At 33.8% G+C, this 21,700-nt stretch overlaps 1 protein-coding gene across 1 annotated transcript; it reads right to left on the reverse strand.

The window, feature by feature from the left end:
• Positions 1-7,980: 7,980 nt before the first annotated feature.
• On the reverse strand, positions 7,981-21,361 carry LOC100377878 (leukotriene-B4 omega-hydroxylase 3-like). The gene is made up of 9 exons (XM_002736351.4): positions 21,001-21,361; positions 19,147-19,294; positions 18,397-18,569; positions 15,494-15,615; positions 12,615-12,876; positions 12,036-12,232; positions 10,885-11,021; positions 9,839-9,986; positions 7,981-9,731 (listed from the first exon to the last, which is right to left on the reverse strand). Exons 1-9 carry the CDS (start codon positions 21,259-21,261, stop codon positions 9,548-9,550), a joined length of 1,632 nt encoding a protein of 543 aa, XP_002736397.3. The 5' UTR covers positions 21,262-21,361; the 3' UTR covers positions 7,981-9,547.
• Between the last annotated feature and the right edge of the window lie 339 nt (positions 21,362-21,700).

Consider the following 21,700-nt stretch of genomic DNA (forward strand, 5'->3'; position numbering starts at 1 on the left):
GTATAGCTTTTGCCTCTTCCGACATATAAATCATCTGAATCTTCTTTCTACCTCTCTTTCTTTTCACACCACGCATAATGTAATGATAAAAATTAGGAAAAAACGCTGAGGAAATATAATGTTTGGTTTGCTAGCGAGCGATAACTGAATTGAGAATAATTGCACATGCGCGTGAATTGAATGAACTGTGACCCGTACAATCTCGATTTGCATATTGTCAATCAAAGGTCCTGTTATTTGATTACTCATTCAAATTAGGCAATTGGACATAAACATTGCCACTTGAGAGTGTTTTTTTATTTTTAATCAGAAAATAACCAGCAATTTTAACGGTGTTCTAATAAGAATTCATTGGTCAAATTTTCACAGAATGTTCTTTAGATAAAAATCTATATAAAAAACGAAAAAAACTATTTTTGATTGAAATTCACAAATAAACTGCATCTCTACCTTAACACAATGATTACGAGGACACGTCTTAAGCTTTTTACCACCAGTTTGATGGAGCTGTTACATGTATAATTCATCTCTGATTTGTAGCAGAGTGTGAGGTTTTCATAACATAAATGAAAACTAGCAAGTACAAGTATGAGTATCCTAACAAATAGAAACAAAGCGAATAACACAAGGCTCGTCGACCTGGAGTGACGCGTCGGTGGTTCGTAGACAAAGCAGTTACACGTACATTCATAGCTCTTGGAAATGAAAACTGTTTTGCGCTGGTATTACTTGTATAACAATCGTACTACAAGTTAACAAAAATAGACTAAACGAAACTCCGATTGTAACGAGTTATAGAGCAAAAACGACGACCTGTAATTACACGACCTGTAATTCCGACAGTACTGTCGGAAGGCTTTAAGACTGAATTGCTCCCAAGCGGATTCAGTCAGCAAATAGTAGGTCTTTTTTTTGCTTAAATTACGATTTTTAAATAATATTCAACAACAAAAGTTTCATCACCGGTATTGAGTAAAAAAAAAAGCGTTGCTTAACCGAGTACTCGCATCTCATATGTAGTATGTTTTGTTTTCATATTACAAAGTTGTCAAGCAGGATGTGTGCCGTATATTTAATCCCGGTCAGTATTTCACACTTCAAATTTCATTGTTTGAGAATACAAACCTTTAAAAATAAGCCCAGACGTCCTTTTGTTCGTAGAGACGTCGTCAAAATAGTGTGAAAATTAAAGGCAAACTGACACCAACTTTGGGAGCTAATTAATTTTCAATCTCTCTGACCAACCAGAAAACACGAACGGAGTTATCTACGTCTTGTTTTTTTGTAGTTTGCGAGGCGAGTTGATAGCGCTTGAGGTTAGTTAAACCATTTTTTTTTTTTGGGAAATGTAAGTAAAGCTGCAAATAATTTAGTTGATATTATATATGCTTGTAACACACATATGATGCACAAACCTAATTATGTTGGCAGGTCATATTTTAACTCCTGGTTTGACAAGGAATGTTGTACTACTAAAAGAGAAGTAAATCAAGCATTGAATCGTTTCAGAAATTGTAGAAGTCAGGCTACCTTAGACTATTATTTGCAGTCTAAATACTCATACAGGCAACTAGTTCGTGATAAGAAAAATAATTATCAAAGAAAAAAACGTGATGAATTTTTAAAAATGGCGATACAACCTAATTCAAAACAATTTTGGAAGAGTTTGAAATCTAATAGGCCCAATGTGCCAGACAGTATATCAGAGGTTGAATGGTTTAACTATTTTAATGATTTATTTAACCCTCTAACCTTGATGGAGGACGAAAATCAAAAAGAGTTTTTCGCATCAATCAAAAACTACATGGATGATTTAGAAGATAATGCGGTGTTAAATAACGAATTAAATGTTTCTGAATTTGATGGGCCTATTTCTTTGGATGAAATTAGGGAAAATTTAAGTAAATTAAAGACAAATAAAGCCCCAGGACCAGATGGTATACCCACAGAATTTTGGAAAAATGCTCCCATAGAAATCCATGAAATGTTATTTATTTTATACAACAAGGTATTTGACCAGGGAATCTTTCCTGATGAATGGGGTAGGGGATTAATATCGCCTGTATACAAGAAGGGAAATAAGGATGACCCCGGTAATTATAGGAGTATTATGTTATTAAACGTCATAAGTAAAATTTATACAAGTATATTAAGTAATAGGTTAAATACCTGGTTAAAACATTATAATGAAATTGTAGAAGAACAAAGTGGTTTCCAGAAACATAGAAGCACATTAGATAATGTTTTCATTTTACGTACTCTTGTGGAAAAATATGTCTTTCAGTTAAAAGGTCGTTTCTATTGTGCATTTGTGGACTATGAGAAGGCCTTCGACAGGGTACATCATTGCTCATTGTTTTACAAATTATCGAAGACCGGTCTCAAAGGCAAATTATTTAATTCCTTATATTCAATGTACCAGCATGTAAAGGCAGCAGTGAAAACTCCCTGGGGGGTAACTAACTACTTTAATATTAGTATGGGTTTGCAACAGGGCTCTGTGATTTCACCTCTTTTATTTTGTTTCTACATTAATGATCTTCATGGGGCTTTTCAACGAGGTCATGAAAGTGTAGTTTACCTGTGTGCTTTGAAATTGTGTTACCTATTGTATGCAGATGACCTGGCTCTGTTTAGTAGTACACCCATTCGTTTACAACGATTATTGAATAATTTGGCAGACTATTGTTCAAAGTGGAGACTTACAGTGAACCTTAAGAAAACTAAAATTATTGTTTTTCGGAAAGGGGGTCGTTTAAAAAACAGTGAAAAATGGTTTTGGAAGGGTAAAAGCATTGAAACTGTTTCAAAATATAATTATTTGGGGGTTATACTTTCCAGTTCTGGAAAGTGGTACCAGGCACAAAAATATGTTTCTCAACAGGCCAGTAAAGCACTTTTTTGTTTGGAAAAAAAGATACAGAATTTGGGTGGTGTGCCGCCTGATGTTGCTTTTCGTATATTTGATTGTAAAATCCTCCCAATTCTCCTCTACGGTAGTGCTATTTGGGGCACTCATTCTGATATTAATGATGTGGAGAGAGTACACAATAAATTTTGCAAATTTTTACTAAGTGTTAGTTTGGTTGCCACTAATTCCGCTGTTAGGGGAGAGTTGGGTCGGCATTATCTTAGAGTGTATGTAAATGTTGAAATTATTCGTTTTTGGTTAAAACTAATACGTGATGTTTCTCCACATATTTTAAAAGAATCGTATAAATTTCAACTTAATATGGCAGGAGCAGGTGCTATTTGCTGGGCTTTGACAGTTAAAAATCTTCTCTATAAATATGGTTTTGGACATATTTGGAATGACCAATATGTAAGTAACTCTATTGCATTCCTGGAACTATTTAAACAGAGGTGCTTTGATATTTCCAGACAAGATTGGAGCTCTGAAATTAATAGAAGTCTCAAACTAGTAACTTATTGTAAGGTGAAACATGAATTAACATGTGAGAAATATCTTACAAATATTGGTCAGTCTTATGCAATATATAGAAATGCTTTATGTAGATTAAGGATCTCGTCCCATGTACTACAAATTGAAAAGGGTAGGGCCAGTGGTACTCCACGTAACCAGAGGTTGTGTCCTTTTGGCTGTAATGTAATTGAGGACGAATACCACTTTACATTAGTTTGTCCCAAATACAGCTCCCTAAGGTTGAAGTTTATTGCACAGTATTACTTCTCCCCACCTACAGAGATAAAGTTTATTTCATTATTTCAGAATCAAACCCCATATATACAATTAAACCTTGGTAAATTTATATTTTATAGTTTTCAAGTACGTCAGCTTATGCTTGAAGAGAACACTTAATTATGCAAATGTTATGTATTATGATTTTATATTTGTTTTTCTTTACTTGTTTCTGCGACCATTCCAATCTAATTTATTATGTATTTATTTGTATCTGTACATAAGGCCAATGGCCACAGTACGAAATAAAGATATATATATATATAAACCATTTTTTACCTCCATGGTTAAACCATGGAACTGGTTAAACTGGGTCGAGGACAGGAAGTCATATATCGCCGCACCGTAACGGAGGCCAGCAACTCATTTGCATATAACATGAACAGTGACTTGTCAATCAAAGAGCAACGCAAATAGACTTTCGGGACTTTTAAGCACATACGCGTACCTCGGTTTCCTATATTTTAAATTCGATTTTTGAGTATGTTCCAGCATTGACAAGACTGTCTGGGTAAGAGAAAGCAAAAAAAAAATCACTCCGAGTGCCCACGAACCTGTATCTATACCTTAAACAAACTGCTAAGTTATTTCCCATCGTACCACAGTAAATTGAGTACGTTCGATCCCGACATTCAAACTATTGAATAGTCGGCATACTCGTACCGTTCGTAAGAACATGGAACTATATAGTTCCATGGTAAGAACGAAAGAATAAATAATGGCTAGGTTAACTTTGAATATGGGCTTTGCTTCTTGCTTAAGTTCTTTCTGTCGTCACCTCCATATATTCAGCACTGAAAACAGGTTTTATTGCTAGGTTAACGGAATGCATTTATCGTATTAAAACAAAAGAATCGTTTGCACACGCAGACTTGATCAAAACAGCATCTGAGGGCCCGCAGAACCAACACGCAGATCAACACGCGCCAGTGTTATGGTGTCTGCGTGCCCGAAAAACTCACCCGCAGATACACGAGAAAGTTATAGCGGATTTAACTAGTACAATAAATACATAGCAAAATGTTGTCAACTACTATATGGAACACGTTACAGACCCGCTATCATATAGATATGAAAAAGAACACCATATATCATATTTCGATGCAAGTAGGTGTAATCAGGTTTCATCACGATGCGTGGTAATTTATCATTATAATAATACGAGTGTCATGATTTGAGGCTATGACGTTTAGTTTAGTTATTTGCATAATGATATTGATACATTGTATGGAACATCTCGTGAGTATTTAGACTCCAGGTACTACAGCACAACCATATTTTAGAAATGTTTGTTGGTGTTTATGGTTATATATTTAACTTGTTATTATTGAGTTCAAAGTATTTTCAAGTGTATCTCAAAGTTTTTAAAACAGAGTTTTCATCCTCTATAAGGGGAAAGGAATGTAATGATTTGAGGCTATGACGTTTAGTTTAGTTATTTGCATAATGATATTGATACATTGTATGGAACATCTCGTGAGTATTTAGACTCAGTTCCAGGCCTAGCAGTTGAGCAATAAACACCTTGGCTACAAGTGCTCCTCGCCAGTGTGTTATTCCCCTCACATTCATTTCACGAATATTGGCACATGTACAACATCTGTACTACAAAACAAGTAAATTGTCGAATCCAGAGTTTAATATCACTTCTACGTTTTGTAATTGAGATCAATAACACACTGACTATGTGACGATTAGTTTACTGCATTTATTTTTATGTATGCCTCAGCATTTTAACATATTAAAGTTATGCTGAGTCACAGAATGGGGTAAATTTGTTCTAAAAGATCAGTAAATGGATAAAAATATTATAAATTGGATTATCTCAAACAATTGTTATGAAATAGGCACAAGAGTTTAATCTGTCGTTGTCACACGGACGATTTAGTCCATTTTCTATTTAATTAGCGCCAATTATGAAAACTATTTAAAAAAATAAAAATAAATTAGGAATGTAATTCAACTGTAGATCCACACTCATCTGAATGGGGAAATTTACTACAAGTATATGATGACAGTCATCACGAATACGGCTTGGAAATAAAGAAAGAGACAAGTAGAGAAACTGGGTTTTCAGCTTCTTTAAAATCAGAGGGGAAATAAGAAACTTTCACAGCCAAACGATACAATAGGGTAAATATTTGTTGGGAACAGATTTCTGTGATTAACATATTTGGGGATACCATGATATTCTTTATCTTACATTACGTCACCATAGTTTATAGCCTATCACGTTAGTGTAACTTGAGATTTCCCACCAGAATGTAAACTTGTCTCATGTGTGAGTCAAGGCTAACATGAGACAGTAGTCGTCCTTTTCAACTAAGTAACTGACTTGTTATCTGATTCTGTAAAGATCCTATACCCCACAATTAACACAATTCAACTGAATTCGTTGTTTAGTGTTTCGCATAGAACACCTAGCCTGATAAGGTGGCGTAAGTTGCGCACCCGCCGTCCCCCAAGCCCAACAGTGAGGTCTAATTCGTTTCGGTCACCACTCACGCCTACATGTCAGGCTAACGAACACTTAATTACACGAAGAACCTAGAACATTACCCGGGGTATTTGAAACATAATTTTCATAAATACCGTTTGTTGCCCCCCCCCCGACATACACAAATTTACATATATCATAGCTTGAAATTATGACAAATACTGAATGTCAACTCCTGAAATACACCTAAGTAACATAAGACCAGGAAAAAAATCTCTGTTTCTCGTTTCATGGAAATTTTATATTAATGCGGCGAGGCGATTTTTTTTTTGAATACTGAGCAGCTAACATGGGGGAAATTTTAGACAAGTGCGAGTACAAGCGCATTTTGGAATGCTTAAGAAGGAAAAAAAACGTCCGAGGCGCATAGTTCAAAATGATGCGCGCGGAAACGAAAAACAGAGATATTTTTTTACTCAGCCTAATGTAATTTTTTTTTTTCACACAGAGGAAGTGAAGTTTATATAAGTTGCTCTACTAGTATTGTATTGTATTGTATTGTATTTATTATTTATCATTTATTTATTTATTTATTTATTTATAACATTATTCCAAAATTAATAAATGCGACATTCCTTTCAATAATCGACGTGGCGATTCTTTGAGTTGGACTCGGGTTAAGCTGACTATTTGAATTTAACACTATTTAGGATGGAATCCAACATAACACACTATGTCAGATACTACTTGTATCCGAATGAAAATCTGCAAGTCACTTGACGTGGTCGAGCGTAACTCGAACAATTTAGCATCTCGATTCACTTATGATTTAGCCTACTTGACAAAGATGTTTACATAACAAACACTAATTACTGTACTGATGTGTGAATCATTCGTTTTTGACAAACACTGCTTTGTATGCAAATCAACTTAAATAGTTGGTGTCCAGTGGAGGGAGAAGTCAACAGTACTGTTGCCTCCTGAGAAACTACATCTTCAAACACTGCAATCTCTGAAGTGCGTTTTTAAACTAGTATTATAAAAACTCTATCATTCTGTTCTAATAGCTGAAACATATTCCTGTGAGTTTTCATTTGTCGAATGAACTGTTTGTCAAATACAGAATACATATATTTTAGAATAATTTTCTTTTTAAAATGTGGATGAAATGTTTTGCTTTTAATGTATTTTTTATGTATTGTTTTTGATTTGATAACTTTTGACTAAACAGATTTTCTATTAGCTTCAGATTTTGATCAAAGTTTGGCACCCAGTTCATAGCAGTGCTTATATTGATTTTCTGACATCTTGTTTTCTGTAAAGATTTTATTGGTAGGTTTGCAAATGTGTATCAGACTGTGCAATCTCTCCATGAGTTGGTTTTGAAACCCAGTATGGGATTCTGAGATACATTACCAAGGATATTATTACAAGATAAATCATTTGCTTCATTGAACACATACAACAATGCATATTTCCACTGAGATCAGTGACCTTTGATGTGTATCACCAGTGATCAGTCAAGTAGAAACAGTCAAAATATTTTATCAGATTTTCTCAATTTTTGCATGATATTTTCATACAGGACATCTGTTGTTCAAACTCAGGGAAGACTTTATACTGATGAATAAGGTGACCAAGTTTGATAAAGTTTGGAATAGAATTAGTAAAGTTATTATGCACACAATAACAATTATTAACGACGACAACAACAACAACGACGACGACGACGACAACGCCGGACAAAATTTTTCCCTTAATATACCTTTCTCTTCCATCTTTGATGGTACGGGCAAGGTAATAAAATAATGTGCAATAACATTCAGCAAAAAAGGCTGAACCATTTTTGGATACTGTAAAACCATTTATTTTCACTGACATTTTATATCACTATTTTGATGACATGTTTTGAGCATATTCACTGTGATTTAATTTCACAAACTTTTGAATTTTTTAAGGAGACAATGGTCATTATTGTTATTATACATGTTAACTTGATTTAATTTAGCAGATTATAGCCATCAGTGAGAATGAAACCCAGAGAATAATGCATTTATATTTATGACATTATATTGTATTGTTCCCTCGATAAACTGAAATGGTATGCACAGGCTGTATCACATGCAAACAATGTAACACTATAGACATGTACAAAACATGGTAATACCATGCAAGTAATAATAGATTTTCAGCTCCATGTTAATACATGTACTTATGTTTCCAAAATAGCTGCCCATCAGTTTATGAACAATGGACACACACACAAAGCACCAAAAAGTGTATACAATAAAAAGGATAGTCGCATCATGGACACATGCAGTGACTGTGATCAAGTCCATGCTAGCATAAAATGGCTCATTGTAAAATTGAATTACAACTACAACTTCCCGAACAGTGGAGATGAAAATAATGTAAAATAATTAAATAATTGGCCCAGTTGGGGAAGTATTGTATTGGCGTAAGTATACAAATGAAACGGTATAATTAATCTATATATTACCAAATCAATCCTCAGAGGAAGAGAAATATTGTCAACGTCCTTCACTGACCGGATTGGAGGGGGTGAAAATGTTCAAAAGAATGGCATTTTATGCACCCTTCAACCAATAGCATTAAGTTCTTTGTCAGTATTTTCATAAGAAAACAGCATACACCGGTAGATTTGAAAATCATAGAAATTTAGAAACAACTGATAATGTGGTAATGGAGGCATGGAGTACAAATAAGAAGTATTTAAAAGTTACAAATGCAATATGTATTATGTAACAGTGCCAACAAAAATTCAATTCACATACTAATTAAGCTAATATTAAATCATGATATCACAAGAACAAATCAATAACACTTATAAAGTCTTGTAATTGTTTAATAATATATGATTGTTGAATTTCATGTGAATCTGAGCTTTGGTTTTTGTACCATCGATGAAACAAGAATTTCATTTATATGCAAATTTACCTAATTGTTAATAGATTTTTACCAAAACCTAATCAGATCTTTCAAACAGCATATTTGCTACACATACGGACAGATAGATAAAAAGCACCACAACATAAGCTCCAGTTGACTGTCAATAAGAGCTAAAAATTACTAAAACCGTAACAGTATTATAGACAATGCGGGTCATCAAGGGAAAAAAAGGTTTTGTTTAAATTTCCAAAAGAAATTTTGATTCTTTTCATCACCCATTCCCTCTTTTTATCACAAATTCACAAAATAGACCTGTTTACAGTCTGCACTTTCTTTCAGATGAATGGGATAAAAGTTACCAATGAGTAAAAATTGGAAATTGACTAAAATTTTTCTGTTGGCTCCAAAACCAGGGTTCATTTCCTAAAATATATTAAGGATATAAGAAAAAAGTTCAGAATAATTTGGGTGAGAAAGTCTGGTGATGAAAAAATTAAACATCAATTCTGAATCTTTACTTCTCGAGGCTTCACTACAATATGCAGGCCTTCCTCCGCACGTAAGACCACATTGTACATCCTGCGAACAGGATAGTCATCTTCCACCGACAGGATAAACTTTCTAAGTACCAACGCGATAGCTGTTTTCATCTCATTCATGGCAAAGTTTTGACCAATACAGTTTCTATACAAAACAAAATCAAATTATCGATGAATCTTGGATTCATTTGACACTCAACAGAAAGGTAGATCTATGAAGACAAATTAAAAGGTATATATATGTGCCCATACCTTGGTCCAGCTGAGAACGGCAGAAAACTATAATTTTGTCTAACTTTAGTGTTTTCGGTCGTAAATCGATACGGGTTATAAACTAAAGGCTCCTCCCATAGATGGACATTATGATGTAGTCCAATAACACTTATGCCTAAAAACTGACCTGAAATGAGAAAAAAAATAGGCCAATGGCCTGTTGCTCAACGGCTATTGTACAAAAGATTAGTGCTGTATATGACAAATACCCCAAAAGGCAGTGAGTGAGACAATAAACATAATGCTAAAAGTTGAATTTTTTACAAAAATAACAGAAATATTCAATAAAATTAGAATCAAAGAGAGCTTAAAAAGAACTCCAGTGTATTGAGAGAATAACATAACATGATATTTGCAATTATCTGAATTCGTAATACTTGTATATACCAAGTTTTGTTGAATGTTTCTTGAAATAGCACCCAATAGCTTGAATTTTATGAGATATGCAAATTAGATAATTTGCATAAATTTTCACTAAAAACTAAATATATCTGGAAAATGGCCCCAACATATCTATGCACCAAGTTTTATTGAAACATATTAAATGATTCTCGAGATATCACCAAAATTGTCTTAATATTGGTATGTAAATTAGGCAATTTGCATAATTTTACACCAAAATCAATCATGTCTATAAACATTTAAATATGTTGAGTGGTTATGTTTTCATTACAATCACAATAGACCAATCAAAGAAAACTTAGAACTCCCATGTGCTATGTGAGAATGAGAAACAGTTGACAGAACAAATGGGAAACATTACATATCTCCCTGTCAGCATATAATTTCAATATGGCATCATTGTATAATCTCAACAAGAAGAAGGTTCTTTCCATTCAAAAAGTAAATGTTCTTTAAACCTCAACAAGGAAAATTAATTTCAGATTTCAACAAGGTAATGTTTAATAGGTGTCAACCTAGCCTATGTTGAGTGAAACTTCAACAAATCCATACAAAATGCATCCATGAAATGACACGTATGTAACTGTTATATGTAAGGATGTACACAACATTTAATACAATACCTGCAGGAATGGTGATACCCAGTTCTGGAAAAGTTAGTGGTTTATTGTTTCTTCTACCAACAAATGGCACAGTTGGGTGGAGTCTTAAACTTTCTTTGATACACATAGTGAGGAATGGTAGTTTGGCATAGTCATCCCTGCAATGAGAAAAGGCTAATATGAAAACAGGATTTTACTTTCTGAACTACAGCTGAAACTGAACATATTGTGTTTTGATTGCAAAACGTATACAGAGTAACTACAATTCAAATACTGAGAATATTTTTTTTATTTATTCAATTCAACATTTTTATGCCCATAATAAACTCATTTTACATACAATATTTGCTCTATTAGTAGCACATGCACTTAAATTAATTACAGATGTGTTACTAAGATGAAAAATACCATATTTGAATGATTCAATATACAAAAACAAATGAACTTTTTGTTTTACATGTGCTTCTACTGGAGCAAATACAGTATAAGAATTGAAACACAATAACCACTGCAAGATAATTATCCAAGCTGATATTGAACTATCTAATATATATTTGCCATATCTCAAAGCTAAATAAGACATTCTGTTCTGATATTTAACTTTTTATATATTTGCCATATCTCAAAGCTAAATAAGACATTCTGTTCTGATATTTAACTTTTTATATATTTGCCATATCTCAAAGCTAAATAAGACATTCTGTTCTGATATTTAACTTTTTATATATTTGCCATATCTCAAAGCTAAATAAGACATTCTGTTCTGATATTTAACTTTTTATATATTTGCCATATCTCAAACCTAAATAAGACATTCTGTTCTGATATTTAACTTTTTATATATTTGCCATATCTCAAAGCTAAATAAGACATTCTGTTCTGACATTTAACTTTTTATATATTTGCCATATCTCAAACCTAAATAAGACATTCTGTTCTGATATTTAACTTTTTATATATTTGCCATATCTCAAAGCTAAATAAGACATTCTGTTCTGATATTGAACTTTTTATATATTTGCCATATCTCAAACCTAAATAAGACATTCTGTTCTGATATTTAACTTTTTATATATTTGCCATATCTCAAAGCTATATAAGAAAGTCTCATATTTAAACAAATTTCCACGTTTTGACATTTAGTAAAAACAGGATTCCCTGAATATACACACCAATCAAGTTCATCATTTTCTTTTTTATCTAATAGTTGATCTACTTCATCTCGACACATCTGTTGGTATTTGGGATGTCTGGCTAGATTATAGAAACACCATGATATGCCACTGGCTGTCGTATCATGACCTTCAAACATGAACGTATCAACTTCATCTTGGATTTCTTTATCAGTCAGACCATTGCCATCCTCATCCTGTACATTAAAAAAATTTAGTCTAATTGTAATCTTTTTTAAACATTGAAACGGTATACCGATATGATGGATGGATGGATGGATGGATGGATGGTTGGAGGTCGGACGGATGGACGGATGGACATCGGACGGATGGATGGATAGATGGCTGGATGGATGAATGGATGAAAGGATGGAAGATTTCATGGAAATTTATGTGACAGCTGGTAGTGTGCTTTTAATGCATTACTGGTAAATGAATTTGCTTAGAATGCACAATATTTAACTTTAAATTAAATTATCAGTTTGTGTTATTTTTTTTTAAATTATTTATTAAAACTGGTAGATAAACTAAAAGCTCATATATCTGCACATACACACAAATCTAAATCAGGACAATTACCTTGGCAGCTAAAAGTATATCCAAAAAATCAATATATTTTCTTTTATTTACAGTTCCTCTTTCTACTTCATCTTTCAAAGCACTTTTTCTTTCTTTAATGACTCTTCTAGAGTGATTGTGTACATCATTTAAAGCTTTTCTCCATTTCACGCCTTCATATGTCAAGCTATACACAGTGTCACTATAGTATGGAGGGAAGTTGATTCTTTCCATTATTAAGTCAGTCAGTGTGTACACAGCCTTGATATATGGATTCACATCACTGGATAAAAAATAGATAAAAAGTCAATATTATATTTTGAGTAAATGCTTCTATCGAAGGAAGCAGTGGAAAACAGACAATTTAAATGAATGAATAAAAAAACAGACCATAAAGCACTCAGTAACCTGGATATATTTAAGTCTGTCTTTGTATCAAGATTGAATGAAGTCACCACATGTATGGTTAGTGAAAATACAACAAATACAAGTCATTGTCAATGACACGTCCCCGTTCCGTTCATATTTGAGTGACATATACATTCAAAGCAGATCATGACCGAAATGCACCTGCATATGTACAACACATTGTGCTAAATCTGAACAAAATCCATCCATGTATGACTGAGATCCGGTTCTGGAATTGTGAAAATACGTGATTTTGATGCATTTTCGGCCTTAAAATGGCCATCATTCCGCTATTGTTAAGCAGATCATGAAACAAATGCACATATCTATTTGTGACATGATGTACCATGTGTGTGTGAAGTTTGAACTTGATCAATCCAGACATGTCTTGGATACGGATCCAGAACTGAATTCTTTAACAAAATGGCCGCCAGTCGGCCATTTCGAACTTGATCCGAAAAAAAAAGACGTGCATCAAGGTCCTATTATGTTTAATGTATGTACCAAATTTGAACAAAATCCATCCATGCATGACTGAGATCCGGTTCTGGAATTGTGAAAATACGTGATTTTGATGCATTTTCGGCCTTAAAATGGCCATCATTCCGCTATTGTTAAGCAGATCATGAAACAAATGCACATATCTATTTGTGACATGATGTACCATGTGTGTGTGAAGTTTGAACTTGATCAATCCAGACATGTCTTGGATACGGATCCAGAACTGAATTCTTTAACAAAATGGCCGCCAGTCGGCCATTTCGAACTTGATCCGAAAAAAAAAGACGTGCATCAAGGTCCTATTATGTTTAATGTATGTAGCAAATTTGAACAAAATCCATCCATGCATAACTGAGATACGGGTCCGGAATGGTGAAAATGTGCGATTTCAATGCATTTTCGGCCTTAAAGCGGCCCCCATTTGGCTATCGTTAATGAGATCATGAAACAAATGCACATACATATTTGTGACATGATGTACCTTGTGTGTGTGAAGTTTGAACTTGATCAATCCAGACATGTCTCGGATACGGATCCAGAACTGAATTCTTTAAAACAAAATGGCCGCCAGTCGGCTATTTCGAACTTGATCCGGAAAAAAAAATGACGTGCATCAAGGTCCTATTATGTTTAATGTATGTACCAAATTTGAATGAAATCCGTCCATGCATAACTGAGATCTGGGTCCGGAATGGTGAAAATGTGCGATTTCAATGCATTTTCGGCCTTAAAGCGGCTCCCATTTGGCTATCGTTAATGAGATCATGAAACAAATGCACATACATATTTGTGACATGATGTACCTTGTGTGTGTGAAGTTTGAACTCGATCAATCCAAGCATGTCTCAGATACGGATCCAGAACTGAATTCTTTAAAACAAAATGGCCGCCAGTCGGCCATTTCGAACCCGATCCAAAAAAAAAAAATGACGTGCATCAAGGTCCTATTATGTTTCATGTATGTACCAAAATTTGAACAAAATCCGTCCATGCATAACTGAGATCCGGGTCCGGAATGGTGAAAATGTGCGATTTTGATGCATTTTCGGCCTTAAAATGGCCGCTACTCGGCTATCGTTAATCGGATCATGAAAACGCATGTGCATATGTCCCATATAATGTGTGATGTATGAGTGAAGTTTGAACTTAATCGGTCCATGCATGTTCGAGATACAGGTGATCACGGACGCACGGACGGACGCACACAGGGCAAAACATAAGTCCCCGTTTTCGGACTGCGTTCGAACGGGGACTAATAATTTGTCATTCACTTGCATCACATTTGACAATGTCTTTGAATCCAAACCAAATGTATGCATACGTTTAACCTTTTCACCACGAGACTTTCTCGCTCTAATTTGTCTGCACTTTTTTTTTATTTTCTTCATTATTTCTGAAACCGAACCCTATTTTTTGTACAAACAGACAAAATTTAAGTCAATTATCAGTTATTACTAAAGCAAAATTGGCAATTTTTGTCCAAAACTTCTGAAGGAAAGTGCAGACTATAAAAGGGACTATAATTTTGTGATATGTGATGAAATGAGGAAACTGGTTGTGAAGAGGTTAAACAAATGACCTAGATATATGTCAATTGTGAAAATAATTTATACTGTATTTTCCTTGTTGAGATCCAGTATAAATTAAATAAACTTTTCAATTTGAGTGCACTTCTATTCAAAATGGAGTTGTAATATACCAGGGTAGGGAATACGGTACATAAAGCCATTTGACATCACCATTCATTTGAACAGAGACAAAATAATAATAGGCAGGATAATGCCATCAAGTGGCAATAACTATCAAACTTTTTTCTCAGATTTTTATTTTTAACAAAACACTTCCTGTGTTATTTGTAAAATGATGATTGCCAAAATGTGGATACTGAGAGTATAGAATATACACATTTTATGCAGATGTTACAAATTAAATCACTTGCAGATAAGTTGCGTTCAGGTCCATTGCATAATACTCATGATAGTGTTTTATACCTATCAGTTTGACAGTGACTTTCTTGACTAAATATGCACTTCAACAGACTATCAAGAGTCATTAAACTGATATGTTGAAACATTTCCAGAGGACCAGTGTCACACATTGTAGACCACTTATCCTACAAAGAAATAATAAAATAAAATCCATATTTTTATCTATTTTTACTGTATGTGATACAGCCAATATATCATTGATAATCACATGGAAGTCCCATGTACAATGGTCATCAGTCAGCATTACTGAAGTCTAAAAATAATATTTAGTCAACCCTTACCACACCCTCAGAGGGTTACTCAATGCAAATCACATTATGGGGACATGCCACCTTTTGTGTTGTAATTTTCAGCTGTTTGGTCTGAAATGAGGCTTTAGATTCATTTGCCTTTTGGTCCAATATCAGGTTTGCCGGTCTAGGATGGGGTCTGTTTTTTTGATTTCCATGTATTTATCCAAGTTTTGTACTTTTATTGAGTTTTTATTGGTACATTCTCATATAGCGACCAAAGTCTGCAACCATCGGCCATCATTAATGAGCCCCACAATGCAATGTGTTTCAGTGGTTACAAATTGAGCGCATACACTGTGAAGTCATCAACATGGCGACAATTGTCGAGATCGAAATATTTTTACAGCAAGTCCTTGGATCAAGTAAGAGAATCTCAGAGATTATTGACAAGTTTAATAGTAATTTTATAAATGTTTACTTGAATTTTGTTCATTCATTTTTATTGCTGTGGTGTTTGACCCATCAGATTCGTAATTTCTTTTGGGGGCCTGGATCAGGGGACTGTATATTCGTCTGTTAGGGGTGGGCTTATACTCGGGGAGGGGCTTATACTCGGGGAAGTACGGTAAAAAGTTTGAATGAAAATCGTAAATATTAATGAGGTATAGACCAAGGATAAACAGCCAATTTTGGCGCTGTCATGTGACTGTTTCTTTGATGGTTATACATAAAGTCAATAAAATGTGCAACAATTCTAACAAAATTCAGATTCCCCAGGAGGAACCATTGCCTCGGTTAAAAAAACAGCTGCCACACTCAGCAGTGGAAAAGAAAATTTGCAATTTGTGTTCCAATAACGAGATTGAAAATAAATATCATTTCATAATGACATGTTGCAGATACCAGACACAAAGGAACAGCTTATTTGAAGCAGTAGAGAAAAACAAATATAGTGAATGAAAACAAATTCATAGTATTATTATTGAACAACAATAACATATGTTTAATTCCATTTGGCACAAATTATGTATGCAACTAAGACACCAACACCTTCTCTAAATTTAACTTATAACATTGTTATTATGATTAACTCTTTTTTTTTCCCTTTTATTATTTTGTATTACTGTAAAATCTGTATTAGAAGCCGCATCCCTGATAGAAGCCGGACCCATTCTTTTTGAACAATTGACGCCCGAAAATTCACCATTTCTCATATGTGTAGATGCTCTAATAGAAGCCGCATCCCCTCTGTTGCATTGTATCATTTTAATAGAAGCCGCAGCTTTTAATACAGATTTTATAGTACTAGTATACCTATTTTTTTGTACAGAGGAAGTTAGAATACCCTTTGTTTCACTGTGATGATTGTTGGATTTAGTTTTTATGTTTTTCAAACAAATTCATTTCAACTATCAATAATGTTGGTCAATACAAAAACATGTATAAAACATGTCACTTGCAATATGGTCAGATTATAATTATAACCTTTAAATGAAATATAAAAGAGAACCTCAGGTTTTATATTGTCTGTACAAATAGCATGTAGTGACAAACCCCAGTTATACCAGTATATTGGTAAAAGTGTTCACTCTTATCTAGCACATGTGTTATAAACATCATTGGGTTCAATGGAGAGTGAAATATATGCCTGTGTGTTTAAAAAACAGAGTAAATTGGTTTAATTCTCCTTGGCTTAATTACTTCATGCTTTAAAGATGTTTGATGTGTATTTATAAATATCAGCATCTCCTACTGTATTTTAGACAGAACTGTTAAATTCTGAAAATATTGTTTGTGAGCAAGTCTATTGCTGATCATCTACTGTTGTCTAAACATTGTGTTTTAATGACACTATCATACAGCCATGCTGACTTCTATATGTGCAGCAAACTAAATTGGCTGCTATAATATCCCAGTTTTTTGTTAGAGATCACCAGCAGGTGACTTGTCTGATATCAAAATTAGTAAAAATTAAGTACTATTCTTTAAAATATTTCAAATCTGCTCATAATACCTGGTATGCTATATGGGCATCAAATTTAGTTTCTTTATTTGGTTTATAAGAATTGAGCATGGCAAAATTATCAAAGCTTTACATATGATTCTTGCATGGCATTATGACAGTGGTACATTAATACTTTGTGCAGTGTACTACCAAAAAATCTATCAATGTCCACAAAGTAGTTGTTGAGTTTACTGATCATTTCCTGGTCCTCCTACAATTTCAAGTCTCTGATCTCTTTGTCAAACAAGAACTGTTTGTGAATCAAATAAAATGCTGTGTGTTGAAAAGTAAGTACTTTTGTTCTTATTCCCTCTTGGATTTATCATTGAGATTGATGAGCCTGGGTGATGAGTTAATTCAACCTACAACCATAGACGGTATAGTCCTACTATAGTGTCTATGCTATAACTGAATAAATTTAGTTACATTTTGGTCTTTGATGGGATATAGAAAATCACTATTTGGTTTATAATGGGGTATGGTTTATGAGGTGAAAATGGTCTATGATGGGGTCTACAACACAGTGTGAGCGACTTTCAGGCAATATTGTCTTTATTAATGCCATAAAATCCTGAATTATTAACAAAAATCTCAAGCAGTGAAAATTAAATGTTTTAACAGTATAGATTTTGATGTGAAATGTGGTCAAATCAAAAAAATAAACTTACAGTCATTGTGATGGCACATTCATTGAATACCTTCACATAGGGTCTCAGAATATCAAAATGAAACCCTGGAGTTAGTAGTTTGCGATTTCTTGACCACTTGTTTCCGCTACTGATCAACAATCCATCTCCCAACCAAGGTTTCAACATCCCATAACTGAAATCGTCTTTTGGTTCTAAAATTATGAATTTTAACAAAAATAAACAAAACAACATAAAACAAATCATGACATTTACAAGTTTAATAAAAACAAAATTACATACATTAACAGTGTTCTCACATGGATTCTATGAATTATCACTTGTATTTTCTTACATTTTTTGAACCAATTTGTCTTATGAGAGTAAAAAAAATTAAACCATGGGGAAAAATGTCTCAGGCCATTAAGGCCCCATTATTTCCAATATTTGTACCCAGTTTAACAAAATCTTTCAATGCATGAATGAGATTCAGTTCTAGAATTGCAGAAATATAACATTTTGATGAATTTTGATCCCTAAAGTGGTCGTTATTTGGCCATCTTGAATTGGATCATGACTGCATATGTGTGTAAATCTGAAGAGATATGATATATTTTAAAAACAGAACAGCATTAATTAAGAAAAAATGGCTGTTATTCGGTTATTTTGAAAGTGATCTGATATGAATACACATGACAAAGGTACGTAATTTATCTAGAGTCAAATAATGACTCTAGACCCCATTTTATTTCACCACTGACAATACATAGATGTAGATTTCTATTTACATACCAGTTGTTGCTAATATTGGTTGCACAGTGGATGGATGATGACATATTAACGCTGCCTGGAATGGTCCTAACCACAACGGTAGTGCATATTTGAATTCATGAGTGATATCACCTGCCATTTGCATAATCTCATCTTTATTCACAGACAGCTGGGAAAAATCAACATATATTTTGTAATCAACAATATTTATTGTTTTCCCATGTTTAGCTGGACAGTAACTAATTTATTTCAGGAGGGGAGAAAACAAGATTTGTTACATTATGTTAATGTGTAAAATGCAAGGTCCTGGAGGTCAGGTAGTTCAAACAATGGACAAATCCACTACGATTGATTCACTTTAAGAAAATCTTGTCATATTTATCATCTTGAAAATCATTGGGAGAATACCGGTATAATAAAAAAAAAAAAATAGTAAAAATCCCTGCCTTGCTACCCAGTACTTTTCAAAACTGATAGCAGAAACATCAAACTTGTTTTATTTGGTCTAGCAAGAATTCAGCAAGATGAAATCATACAGGCAATTATTGGATGGAAAAGTTTGCTCAAATAATTGTCTCTATTTACGTCTCTCCCTTGTTGTACTTGCACACACACAATAGACAATGAGTTACACATTATTTCCAAACCACTGTAGGTTACAAAGTTTATTGACCTTTAGATTAAACATTCAGATGGTATAGAAGTAAGATATCATATGCCCTTTATACATTTGAGTACAATCAGCAAAAAATTATGATATATGAACTTTTGATTTGTCAATCTACTAAACCATTTTTACATTAACACATAAGCTTTCAAGCTTTTGTCAAAATTTGATAAAAAACAACAACAGATTTTCAAGCAATCAAATTTCAAACAAGGTGACCAGAAGCTTTTTTTTCCTGGCCCACAAGATTTATTTGGAGGATTCTATATTTGAAAGTAGTTCACAGATGGAATGTTTCTGTGTCACTTAAAACTGCATGACCAAAATATGTTATTTATCGTGAAATCTTGTTTAGTTAATCATGTTGGCAATGTATGTGACATAAAAGAGCTATTTACATAAACGACAAAAATGATTTGTGCTGAAAATGTTAAATTAAATTTAATTATTACCGGTAAATGTTAAATTAGTAAACTAAAGATTCAGTTAGTGTAATTTAAAGGGTTGTGGCCGTCATAAGCCACGCATGCGCGAGATATATAATTTTATTCAACAAGAAAATCTACAACAGAGAGTAATTTTATGGTTGTAAAACAAAAACAGAAATAATTCTCACACAACTAATATCATATCAAAATTATATGGGTCTCACATAAACAAAGATGGCGACTTTGACTGTTGCGCAGATCAATGAGTACAAACTGAGACGGTGATTGGAAGGTATCGAAGGAGTCACAAGCAGTAATTAGAGCAAGTCACACTCAGGTCAAAATTCATACCTTTGTGCACGGTTACTAACCGTGCTTTGTGGGAAAATCAATGTTTATCAACACAAATGTCGGACATGCATTGGGAAATCACACAAAAAAATATACAAACCTCATCCAATGGTGATTTATACATCATTTTCTGTCCTCTGGGGATTGCCCAAAACGTTTATTATATGGGTCTCTTAATTGTTACTGTAAAATACTTTATTTTAACTGGAATTAATTTTCGTTGAAAAGTCATTTGGCTGTTGTTCACGAAGTTTTTTTTACTGATTTTTGTTAGTTGAATACGAAATATAGAAAAAAAATATTTTCACTGGATTTTATTTTCATTCCCTCGGCGAAAATAGATTCTAATTGAATATAAAGTATTTTACAGTAAGTTTGGTCATGGACGTAGTGTTAGTACATGGTTTGGTAAATGCATCCGATACTTACCAAACCCAAATGTCCTAAGATTGGGCTTTTAAAGATATCAAGGGATGGAGTTGCAAACGGTTTGAATGCCATTTCCGATGTCTTCTTCATTTTGAACAGTTTGAAGACGATCGCAATAGCTTGTATGACGATCACGCTGCATATGAAAACCACAATCACCTGCCATGTTCTTACACTCGGCAACTTCTCAGCAAAGTCGTCCAAGAAAGAAACGTTCTTCTGGGCCGATGACAGAAAGTCGAAAATGATATTCACACCCATGACGTGCACATTCGCTCTATACTATACTTTACTCCCTGTTCGATACATACACGGTAACACACTTATGTGGATCAGGGATCAGCTGTGATCAAAATCTGGACCATAAACACAATTGTTGGTGGTTGCGCCCTCTATAGACCATTCAACGTTTCCCCTTGTTTTCTCAAAAGGAAGGCAATACTTGAGCTAAAACAAATGGTTTCTCGTATAGGTTACTACAGAACGATTGTCGCTCTGAACAAATCTCACTACCTTAAATTACGAGCACATTGCAACCCTGCAGTGACTCCACATGCACCTTTCACCAGACTCTGTACTCTCCTTTCTTTGAATTTTACAATATAAGGCTGACCAGTAAAATGTCGAAGAGGGAGGATTTTGGCAAACAAAATCTTCAAAGTAAAAGTTTTGAGGAAAAAATCTACAGGAAAAATATATA

This window comes from Saccoglossus kowalevskii, chromosome 9, assembly GCF_978046115.1.
Source record: "Saccoglossus kowalevskii chromosome 9, keSacKowa6.1, whole genome shotgun sequence".
Classification (NCBI taxonomy): domain Eukaryota; kingdom Metazoa; phylum Hemichordata; class Enteropneusta; family Harrimaniidae; genus Saccoglossus; species Saccoglossus kowalevskii.